Below are 12,336 nucleotides of genomic sequence, written 5' to 3'. Positions count from 1 at the left end.
ACGTCATCGTAAACAAATCCGTTTTACTCATCCAGACGACTTCACAACGGCAACGTTGCCAGATCTTTCCACTCTGGAACCCGTTCTCAAAAAGATTGCGTTTTGGGCACCCAAAACGCCGGTGCCGTGTGGACGCCAGGCCTAAACGATAAGCAATTGTATCGGAGTCACCTGAATCCGTTGCCGTGTGGACAGGGCCTGAGTGACTGCTCAAATGTATTTCACTCATAATGCATGGTTTTTCATTCTTTGTAAATATGCTTGGGTTTCTTTTTTTTTTTTTTTTACTATTTTTAGCACACAAAAATAAGTACTTCTGCAACAACCCTCCACACCAAAACTGGGAAAAAAGTTGCTTTTTCATTCTTTGTAAATATGTTTTTTTTTTTTTTAACAATAAATGTCAGTGTGTTGATCCCTCCCTTCCTTCCTGTTGATCCTTTCCACTGCATTACAGCTCAGTCCAGTTTAAGTCTTTATGGCTATGTTCACTGAGGTATTTATCCATCTCAGAACTAAAGCTTGCTCTCAAAAGAACCTCCTAAGCTGTAAGGTGTCCCCCCACACAAGTTCAAGTGGCTCCGGCCGTGTGCCACTAACAGCCACATTTCCATACCAAATGAGTGTCCACAATATTTCCATAACAAAATGAGTGTCCACAATATTTCCATAACAAAATGAGTGTCCACAGGGCCCTCATTGTGGGTTTTCTAGGTAAAAAGGCCAAATGGCCCCTCTCTGGGACTTCTACTTTAATAAATCCTTTTTTTTTTCCAGCATCGACGAGATATCCCTGTGTATGAGAAACTGTATTTGTGTATGTCTATAACAAGGAGAGGACAATAAATGTGCTGATCTCAATAATTTAATAATTCTTTCACACACAGTGATAACTTCACAATTCAGTAAAATAAATAAGGAATAACGTCATTCCTGAACTATAAAGTGCTTCTTGGTGCAAACCTCCAACATGAGGCACAAAGTGGTACTGTGCTTAATATTGTCCTGAGAACTAAATGTAATCTTACAAAAAAAAAAAGCAAAAATATTCCTCATTGCTCCCCTCGGTCAGGTCTGAAGGAATATTGAAATGGCACTTTTCACAATGAGAAAAATGTAGCTTACTAGCTTTAATTCTGTATTAGCAACATTGGGATACTTTAAAAAAAAATGGTGGTGGTGCTTCTGATTTGCTTTCTTTTCTAAAATTACATTTTAGTTCTGACGCCATTAAGATGTGCAAAAGGTGTGTGGCGTGCTACAGCTAGCACTCATAAGAATGACTACTGGTAACAAATAAAAATGATAAAATAATGACCTCAAACTGTAGAATTTTGCTAAGTCAACTTAATCCAAAAATAGTTTTTTGAATTTAAAGGAACCAACCCTAAATTCAGGTAAACACTGCTAAATAGCTAACATGTTTAGTATGTTAGCATACCTGATTACTAGCCGTTATAGCCCAAATCACCTCAGTTATCAAGAACACTTGCAGAAAACACTGATCAATTTTAAGCATTCCCAAACCACTCTGATGGGGGGGGGTTACACATTAGCTGCTACGAGTGGAAAACAGGAACTAGCATGAAACCACAAAATGGGGAAAATGGAACGTAATAGCTTAAATAGAACACAAGCAATGAATTGGCGTTCTACGTTAACCATTTGTATCTAATATTTTTCTTTGAAGCAGAATTAAAAGCATTTGATTTCCTCCAGAGAACTAGAAAATGTACATCAAACAAGAGCAAACCTTTTGTTAAAAAGGTATTTCTGAAATCATTTATCTGTCAGCAAAAAATAACTAACCTATACGTACATTTCCGACTATTGTAATAAATTATGCAAGATTTGATTCGTGCATCAAATGATCATGAAATTAAATGGACCTTTATTTCCACTAAACTGGTTAAATTAAGATGCTCTCATCAGATGACTCGTGCTAATTTGTTGGATCTCCATCAACCTGTAATGAGGAAAGACCAGTTTCATGAAAGCATTGTCATAATGATGACTATCGAGCAGACCCCGAGTCTGAAAGTGACCAACGGTCATTCGTGATTCATAACACGGTCTTATCATAAATCACTTCAGTTATGCACTGGTATAGTCTGTTTACAGTTAGGACAAGCCTGATTGCTAGCATCAGGTAAACCCACTGCATGTTCTGCTGTAGCTATGAGCAGCGTGTCTAGTGTGATTTCCGTACACTTGGCAATAAATCGAATGAACGGCCGAACGTCACCCTCATTAGCTGTGTCCAAGGCGGCGTAATACTCAGCCCTTTGCTCTTTCCGGATGGTGATTGGTGGATAATTCGCCTGCATCAGCACTAGGTTCATCAACAGCCTTGATGTCCTTCCATTCCCATCTATGAACGGGTGTATATAGACGAGTTTGTAGTGCGCCAGAGCAGCAAATTCCACCGGGTGAAGGTGCAGCGCTTCATCCGAATTAAGCCACTGTACTAGCTCCTGCATGTGCCGCTCCACATCGTTCGGATGCGGTGGAATGTGATGACCTACAAACACTTGATTAGTCCTGAATCGCCCCCCTTCCACTGGATCAGTGTATCCCAGCACTCGCCGATGGATCTCCAGGATATCGTTGACTGTGATGGCCCCAGGGCGTGACAGTAACGTAGTGTTGATGTACTTCATGGCGGCATCAACACCAATGGCTTCGTTCTGCTCATGCAGGCTCTTTCCTGGCACGGCGTAGCGCGTTTCAATAATGTGCCGGATCTCGGACAGAGTCAGTGTGTTGCCCTCGATGGCCACCGTATGGTAAATATGGTGATAATAAGTCTCCTCCAGGATCCGACGAAGAGCAGAATTGCCTTTTGGAATGGCCATAAGACGTTGCACTTTGTCATCGATGATGCCAAAGTAACGCTGATCAATTTCCTCCACAAGGGGAAGTGTGCGATCACGGCTCACCAGTGCCCTCTGGTGGCAGGGTGAAAGGGCAAGCGCTCTGCTGTACAGGTGCTCGGCCTGAACCACATCCTTCTCCTCCTCAAGGATGGTGCCTAGCTCGGTAAGGGCATCCACAAAGTCTGGGTTCATGTTGAGTGCATGGATAAGAAGTTTGTGTGCCTTCTCCCTTTTTCCCTGCTTCTTCATCTCCAGGGCCTGCTGGAGAGCAGCCTTCGCCTCCAACTGTGACTCTGTGAACATAAATTCATGACATTACTTTACTTTATTAAAAAAAAAAAAAAAAAGTTTCAAAAAAAGTGTTTGCGAGCTTCCACTACAAGAGATTCTCTTCATGGACAACAAAATCTGTTTGCTTCCAATACCAAAATGCTGCTGGCCTGAAACCAAGAATTGGTGATGTAAGGGGTCATTTTGTCTTGATGACCAATAAAATAAGATGTAAAGATTAACTTGACAAAATTTAAATACTGCAGCTGACAAATGCAAAAACCTACATTTAATAATTATGATTAGTCAAATTAATTCACCAGAAACTTTGTGTCAAGTTTTGGAATATCATCGTTTTGGCTTCTTTTCTTTCTCACCCACAATTCAGTTCACAAAGGACTTTATTAGCTGCTTGAATCAAATGCTCAATATTACAAAGGAAAACTAAACTTTTTTTCCTTCCACCCTACCTTTACTGGGCTTGGGCTTTTGAGGAAGGAGCTCAAGTGCAGTATAGGGAACAGTGAGGCTGGTCGAGTGCCCCACAGCACGATAGGTGTTTCCCCATAACTGGCAGCGCAAGAGAGAGATGCCTTTCAGTTTGGTGCAGCAATTCTCTTCCACACCCACCAGAGGCAGCAGCAGGACCAACACCGAGCCCAACAGGACGAAGAGGACGGGCCCCCAGCCCCATAGCAGAGGACTAGTGCTTACGTGACGCAACACCGTTATCGCTGCCATCAGTCGAGATGTCCAGCATTCTGTAAAGGAAAGCAATACCTGGTGTTTTTCCAATGCACATTACGATTAAATGTTTAATAGCTGACTCGAATTCATCAATCTGACCATACCAGTCTGACCACAATACTAATTGTGGTCAAGATGGTGCTGAAATGCTTGTTACTGTATCTGATGACAGTTTTCTGATTCAATCCAACAACATTTTATGCTATGAACATTATTTTGACTGACATGATCATAGGACAGAACCTGGAGTTGAGCATTCCCATCACACTTGAGAACTGATATCTGAATTATCAGAAATGAACACACAACCTAAATGAGCATTACTCTAAAACAGCAATTGTTATATTAGGTAGAAAATTTGATCCAAATCAAATACTAGTTTGAATATTACTTGCTTGTGTCATGAGGTCATCAACTGTGGTCTTGATACAGACCCAGCAAAGTACTTGAGCAGGTTGAAGCAAAGACTTGAAAAATATAAAACAATCAGCATACACTATATGGCCAAAAGTTTTTGAACACCTGACCATCAAACCAATGTGTGTCTTTAAAAGATTCCATTTGCGGTTATAATAAGCTCCATGCTTGTGGGAAGGCTTTCCATGGCATTTTGGCTGTGGGGATGTGTTAATTCAGCCCCAAATAACAGTGAGATCAGGCACTGATGTTGGGTGAGGAGGGCTGGGGTGCAGCAGTCCTTGTTCCAGTTCATCCCAAAGTGGTGTTGAGGTCAGGGCTCTGTGCAGGACATTCAGGTTCTTCCACTCCAACATTGGCAAACCATGTGTTCATGGAGCTCATTTTGTGCACAGGAGCACTGCCATGTTGGAAAAGGTCAGGCCTGTATTGTAATGACTAAAGACATTCTATAATACAATTGTGTGCTTCCAATTTGCAGCAGCAATTTGGGGAAGAACCACATATGGTTATTCACATATGATCAGGTGTCCAAACTTGTGGCCCCACAGTGTATGGAAATAAACTTCTTCCTTGCAGTACTTCAACTACCCTTGTGGGTTTATTTTTATGCCTCCACCACCATAAGGTACAGGAGGCATTATGTTTTCGGGTTGTCCGTCTGCCCGTGCATCCCGAAACCTTGTGAACGTGCCATCTCAAAGGCTAATGAAAGGAATTTCACCAAACTTTCACCATTTGTGCGCTTTGGGACAAACATGAACTGATTAGATTTTCAGATCAAAAGGTCTAAGATCAAGGTCACTGTGGGGTCAAATGTCTGTCTGAAAACCTTGTGAACATGATATCTCCAAGGCTAATACAAGTAATTTCACCAGGTCAAGATTACTGTGAGGTCAAATGTCCATCCCCAAATCACAACTTAATAAGGTGTGTAGTCTACCGGGTGGAGGCATCCCCATCAACGCCATTGGCATCAAGTTCTATCTCATATATAAAGATTTCCATCTTGGCCGCTGTAGCAGATCCTCCGTTGTAGCTAATCACATGCAGGATGTAAAATATTTAGCTGAAGCCAGATGTACAGGAAAGGAAAGCTTTTTTAGACTTTCATAGACCTCTCTGGTCTGGGGGGGGGGGGAAATCACGAAAGCAAACAAACAACCTAAAGATTATTGGATTGTGTAAAGATCTCATCTGTTCAGACTCATCTCATCTCTAGCCGCTTTATCCTGTTCTACAGGGTCGCAGGCAAACTGGAGCCTATCCCAGCTGACTACGGGCGAAAGGCGGGGTACACCCTGGACAAGTCGCCAGGTCATCACAGGGCTGACACACAGACAACCATTCACACTCTCATTCACACCTACGGTCAATTTAGAGTCACCAGTTAACCTAACCTGCATGTCTTTGGACTGTGGGGGAAACCGGAGCACCCGGAGGAAACCCATGCGGACACGGGGAGAACATGCAAACTCCGCACAGAAAGGCCCTCGCCGGCCACGGGGCTTGAACCCAGACCTTCTTGCTGTGAGGTGACAGCGCTAACCACTACACCACCGTGCCGCCCCCTGTTCAGACTCCATGGCGTTAATCAAAAGTGGTAGTGTGAAGCTCCACTGAGAAACAAACCATAACCAGTTCATAGTGTCTTATTTATAGTCATGAACTAACTGCTACTGGTTATGCATTAAAAGGTAACTTGCATTGCCAATTCAGTCATGTTAGTTGCCAAAATAATTAATTACATGTCCCATTGCAAATGAAGACTGGTTAGTTGAATATACTGCTTGGGTCATAGTGTTGTGTATTGATACAGCACTGAATTGTATTAGGTAATGGATGCAGTAACTATGAAAGTATGAAGTAATTATTATATACCTTGTGTCCCCAAGATGGCACCGCAGATGCCTACCTTGGTGCGTTGTGCACATTTTGTCTTATTTTGTTTGTAAACTCAGTCCACTGCTATGATACTTGAACCTCTTTCACCAGAGAAGGAGTTCATGAACACCAGGCGAACAACTCCAGCAGACTTATTTCCAACTTTCCTGGGTCATTCGTGGAATTATTGGACATTCTGGTCAAAGGTGCTCTCACCTTTGCTCACCCAGTGAGATGCCGAAGGAGAGGTAAATGCACTGGTGCACTCGCGCCTCCGTCAGCGTAGACTTCGCATTCCACAACCTGTGATATTTCTCTCCAACGTATGATCATTATACAATAAACTGGACAAACTCCAGCTGCTGATAGGGAGAAACAGAGACATTTCTACGTCTTCCGTTTTATGCTCCATCTCACCATTTACCCCAAAACATGATGCTGATCAGCTATCTCTGGTGTTCAGACATCTTTAACACCTCACTGGAGACATGCCATGTGCCAACCTGCTTCAAGGCCTCCACCATTATCCCCGTCCACAAAAAGCCACAGATCACAGGATTAAATGACTACAGACCCATTGCCCTGACTTCTGTGGCTATGAAATCCTTTGAGTACCTTGTGCTTTACCACCTTAAAGCCATCACTGACCCACTCCTAGACTCCATGCAGTTCGCCTACAGATGATACTGTCAACATGGCTCTTCATTTCATCCTCCAGCACCTGGACTCCCCAGGAACCTATGCTAGGATCCTATTTGTGGATTTCAGTTCCACCTTCAACACTATCATCCTGGCTCTTCTGCAGGACAAGCTTTCTCAGCTGAGCATGCCTCATTCCACCTGCAGGTGGATTGCTGACTTCTTGTCGGACAGGAAGCAGCACGTGAAGCTGAGGAAACATCTCTGACTCCCGAGCCAACAGCACTGGATCCCCCAAGGCTGTATCCTCTCTCCTCTACACCAACAACTGCACCTCCAGTCATCAGTCTGTCAAGCTCCTAAAGTTCGGAGACGACACCACCCTCATTGAACTCATCTATGATGAAGAGGAGTCTGCCTACAGGTGGGAAACTGACCACTTGGTATCCTGGTGTAGGCAGAATAACTTTTAGCTCAATGCTGTGAAGACAGTGGAGATGATTATAGACTTCAGGAGGAGCTCTGCCACATCCTCCCCCATCACCCTGTTCGTCTCCCAGTAACCTCTGCGGAGTATTTCCGATTCCTGAGCACTACAGTCACTCAGGACCTCAAGCAGGAGACGAATATCTGCTCTCACCAAGAAAGCACAGCAGAGGATGTACTTCCTGTAGCAGTTGAAGAAGTTCCATCTGCCAAAAGACAATGATGGTACATTTCTACATCGCCATCATCGAGTCCATCCTCCCCTCCATAACCGTCTGGTACACTGCTGCCACTGCCAGGGACAAGGGCAGACTGCAGTGCATCATTCACTCTGCTGAGAGGACGACTGGCTGCAACCTTCCATCTCTTCAGGACCTGTATGTGTCCAGAACCCTGAGGAGAGCAGAAAGGATTGTGGCCAACCCCTCTCACCCTGGACACAAACTTTTTGAATTACTCCCCTCTAGTAGCTTGTGTTCCATTAGAACCAAAACCTCATGCCATTAGCCCAGCTTTTTCCCCCACTGTAGCTGGCCTCATCAATAAGGTCAGAGACCCCCACTGACTCTAACCTCACACTTTCAATCTGTGACATGAATGCACTTCCTCACTGAACTGTAATTTTGGTCATCTTCATTCTGTGAACTTTTACTGCACACACTGTACAGCTTGGGGGGTGGCACGGTGGTGTAGTGGTTAGCACTGTCGCCTCACAGAAAGAAGGCTCTGGGTTCGAGCCCAGGGGCTGACGGGTGCCTTTCTGTGTGGAGTTTGCATGTTCTCCCCGTGTCTGCGTGGGTTTCCTCCGGGTGCTCCGGTTTCCCCCACAGTCCAAAGACATGCAGGTTAGGCTAACTGGTGGCCCTAAATTGACCGTAGGTGTGAATGTGAGTGTGAATGGTTGTTTGTCTCCATGTGTCAACCCTGCGATAATCTGGTGACTTGAGAGGTGTACCCCGCCTCTCACCCATAGTCAGCTGGGATAGGCTCCAGCTTGCCCGTGACCCTGCACAGGATAAGCGGTTATGGATGGATGGATGTACAGTTTGGTTATTTATTTAACCCATTGCGCATATTCTCTTCTCACACATTCATGTCATGGCTCTTCTTCACCTTCATCCCGTGACCTGTTTTTGCACATACTGTACAGCTTGGACTTCAAAATAACCCATGTGCATACCCCTTAAATATGTCCACGTTTCAAATTTGTATACACTACCGTTCAAAAGTTTGGGGTCACCCAGACAATTTTGTGTTTTCCATGAAAAGTCACACTTTTATTTCCCACCATAAGTTGTAAAATGAATAGAAAATAGAGTCGAGACATTTTTCTGGCCATTTTGAGCATTTAATCGACCCCACAAATGTGATGCTCCAGAAACTCAATCTGCTCAAAGGAAGGTCAGTTTTATAGCTTCTCTAAAGAGCTAAACTGTTTTCAGCTGTGCTAACATGATTGTACAAGGGTTTTCTAATCATCCATTAGCCTTCTGAGGCAATGAGCAAACACATTGTACCATTAGAACACTGGAGTGAGAGTTGCTGGAAATGGGCCTCTATACACCTATGGAGATATTGCACCAAAAACCAGACATTTGCAGCTAGAATACCACATTAGCAATGTATAGAGTGTATTTCTGATTAGTTTAAAGTGATCTTCGTTGAAAAGAACAGTGCTTTTCTTTCAAAAACAAGGACATTTCAAAGTGACCCCAAACTTTTGAATGGTAGTGTATTTTAGATTATTTTTTTATTCTATTTAACCCCTTCGGACACAAGGAAAAATGCTATGGAATGTCATACTATGGAACTTCACGTGTACAATTGTACACATTACGTCCAAAGGGATTATATAGACTTTTGTCTTTTTTCCAAGCTATTTTATCGTAACTGTTCAAGTACCAATCACCAAAGCAAATTCCTTGTATGTGAGAATGGACGTGGTAATAAACTTGATTCTGATTCCATCCATTATCTGTAGCCGCTTATCCTGTTCTACAGGGTCGCAGGCAAGCTGGAGTCGATCCCAGCTGACTATGGGTGAGAGGCAGGGTACACCCTGGACAAGTCCTCTGTGTCAGCCCTGCGATTCTGAAATAAATGAGTCAGTAGTGAGTCACTCCCACAGTTATAGTGGCTATACAGCATATTTCTGTGACTCAGATGACAATACTTGGCAGTGCTGATGTCTGATGCAACATATTCAGCTACGGTATAACAGCAGGAGGAGATATGCGGTATAATAATAATAATAATAATAAATGCCATCACATCATAAATTAAGTAACTTGCTTTTTGTGTGTATATAAAATTATACATAAAATAAACCCAGCTATAGCTGTTAGATAAATTTATTAAGGTAAAATTACATGCAAGTAGGATAATATACTAATGTACAATTGAACTAAATATATGAAACTAAACCAAGGACAGCACAATAAAGTTGCGGTGTTAATGCCTTAGAATAAAGAGTTATATCTACTACTGATACACACAAAGACTGTTCAAACCACTAATCTCCTCTCCACCTATGGAATCATACTATTCACAAATACTACTTAGTAAGGAAGGTTAGATTTAATTTATTCGTTAATTCTTAACAAATAAAATTATATTTTAATACATGTGTATAGTGACAAAGGCATTCTATTCTAAATCGATATGGTTTAAAAAATAAAATAAAAACAAATTTCAAAAGCAAATAAAAACTAATTTCTGCACAGCATCACATCTGTTCACTACAGGCTTACCTTTCCATAAAGGAAACAACGCTGGTGTTTCTCAAACTGTCAATAAAAATGGTGAATTTTCTATCCGCTTTATCTTCGCCTCCGTCTGTAACCCTGCTGTAACACTTCCGGGTATGTGACGTAGTTTGAACTCGAACGCGATTCGTCGTCTCGATGTGGAACGTGCTCGATGATTGGCTAATCTCAGACTGGCGCACATCTAAACAGCAACACGTTTACCTGATCGTAGGGACTTCTGATTGGATGAGACGAGTGAACCCATCTAGCCGCCATCTTACCACTCACATCGCATGTATTTGGCTGACGTGTTAAACCGTCGTTTTGCCCCAAGAAAAATATCTCCTGACTTTCCCCCCCTTTCATCACCTCCTCTTATTTTCTCACCTTTACCCACATTCCTTACATATCTTTATAGCGCTCCCTTTCACTGGGATTGTTTTTTTTCTTTTCCAGTCCAGTCTTGATCATTTTTTTAACGGCTCTTTCACTATTAGTCTATAATTATTTCAGTGTAGATTATTTCAGTTCTCTTACAGTGTATCTCTCTCTTTCATATATTTCTTCCTTCCTTTCTATCCATTTATTATTATTATTATTAAAATAATTATTATTATACCAACACAAAGGCTGTACAATACTTCCTTTCTATTTAGGACAGTTGTTGAAACAGGATTATTTTCTCATGTTATTTGCCATTTTCACTTCATTCTCACAGTCATGTCTTAACAGTATTTATTGGTCACATTGGTCGCAAGCTGAATGAATATTCATCTCATCTCATTATCTCTAGCCGCTTTATCCTGTTCTACAGGGTCGCAGGCAAGCTGGAGCCTGTCCCAGCTGATTACGGGCGAAAGGCGGGGTACACCCTGGACAAGTCGCCAGGTCATCACAGGGCTGACACATAGACACAGACAACCATTCACGCTCACATTCACACCTACGGTCAATTTAGAGTCACCAGTTAACCTAACCTGCATGTCTTTGGACTGTGGGGGAAACCGGAGCACCCGGAGGAAACCCACGCGGACACGGGGAGAACATGCAAACTCCACACAGAAAGGCCCTCGCCGGCCCCGGGGCTCGAACCCGGACCTTCTTGCTGTGAGGCGACAGCGCTAACCACTACACCACCGTGCTGACCCAGAAAGAAATATATGAAAGAGAAAGATACACTGTATAAGAGAAAAACTGAAATAATCTCCATTGAAATAACTATAGTAGTAAAAAAGCCGTTCAAAAAATGATCAGAGATTGACCTGGAAAAGGAAAAAAAAGAACAATAACAGTGAAGCGGAGCGCTATAAAGATATGTCAAGAATGTGGGTAAAGCTGAGAAAATAAGAGGAGGTAATGAAAGGGAATTAAAGTCATGAGACACTTTTATTGTGGCACGTTTGATCGGATACGACAGTTTAACACACAAGCTAAATACACGCGATGGGAGTGGTAATATGGCAGCCAGATGGATTCAGTTTGACTAGCCTATGAGGTCTCGAGATTTTATAAAGAGCTCAGTGTCAAATACACACCCTTTCTGAATAATTCAATAATTTATTTTATGAATACTTAAAAAAATATTAAACGCTTATAGCACACAAGTTTTTTTTTAAGTGAATGCAAATGCAGTTCACAATATGACCACTAAAGGGCAGGATCTATCCATCCATCCATTATCTCATATCATCATCTCTAGCCGCTTTATCCTGTTCTACAGGGTTGCAGGCAAGCTGGAGCCTATCCCAGCTGACTACGGGCGAAAGGCGGGGTACACCCTGGACAAGTCGCCAGGTCATCACAGGGCTGACACATAGACACAGACAACCATTCACACTCACATTCACACCTACGGTCAATTTAGTTTAGTTTATTTGACAGGGACCATGCATAGAGTAGCTTCTATACCAGTGGCGAACCGTGAGCACTACAGCTGGGCCTTCACCTCAGCCCTCATATTGATGAGAAAATAAATAATCGCGGGCGGCACGGTGGTGTAGTGGTTAGCGCTGTCGCCTCACAGCAAGAAGGTCCTGGGTTCGAGCCCCGGGGCCGGCGGGGGCCTTTCTGTGTGGAGTTTGCATGTTCTCCCCGTGTCCGCGTGGGTTTCCTCCGGGTGCTCCGGTTTCCCCCACAGTCCAAAAACATGCAGGTTAGGTTGACTGGTGACTCTAAATTGAGCGTAAGTGTGAATGTGAGTGTGAATGGTTGTGTGTCTATGTGTCAGCCCTGTGATGACCTGGCGACTTGTCCAGGGTGTACCCCGCCTT

The 12,336-nt window shown here is 43.0% G+C and overlaps 1 protein-coding gene across 4 annotated transcripts; it reads right to left on the bottom strand.

Annotated features, from left to right (window-relative positions):
- Window positions 1–849: 849 nt before the first annotated feature.
- Window positions 850–10,167, bottom strand: ficd (FIC domain protein adenylyltransferase). Of its 4 annotated transcripts, XM_060906774.1 has the most exons (4): window positions 10,070–10,167; window positions 9,229–9,410; window positions 3,617–3,907; window positions 850–3,169 (listed from the first exon to the last, which is right to left on the bottom strand). In XM_060906774.1, exons 3-4 carry the CDS (start codon window positions 3,885–3,887, stop codon window positions 2,091–2,093), a joined length of 1,350 nt encoding a protein of 449 aa, XP_060762757.1. In that variant the 5' UTR covers window positions 3,888–3,907; window positions 9,229–9,410; window positions 10,070–10,167; the 3' UTR covers window positions 850–2,090. The 4 variants fall into 4 exon arrangements, with proteins under 4 accessions (XP_060762757.1, XP_060762756.1, XP_060762754.1 ...); XM_060906773.1 differs by lacking the exon at window positions 9,229–9,410; XM_060906771.1 differs by lacking the exons at window positions 9,229–9,410; window positions 10,070–10,167 and adding an exon at window positions 4,285–5,666.
- Between the last annotated feature and the right edge of the window lie 2,169 nt (window positions 10,168–12,336).

The sequence above is a fragment of the Neoarius graeffei genome, chromosome 24 (genome assembly GCF_027579695.1).
Source record: "Neoarius graeffei isolate fNeoGra1 chromosome 24, fNeoGra1.pri, whole genome shotgun sequence".
Classification (NCBI taxonomy): Eukaryota; Metazoa; Chordata; class Actinopteri; order Siluriformes; family Ariidae; genus Neoarius; species Neoarius graeffei.
The sequence above is the reverse complement of the archived record's forward strand: the minus strand, read 5'-3'. Positions and strand labels throughout refer to the sequence as shown.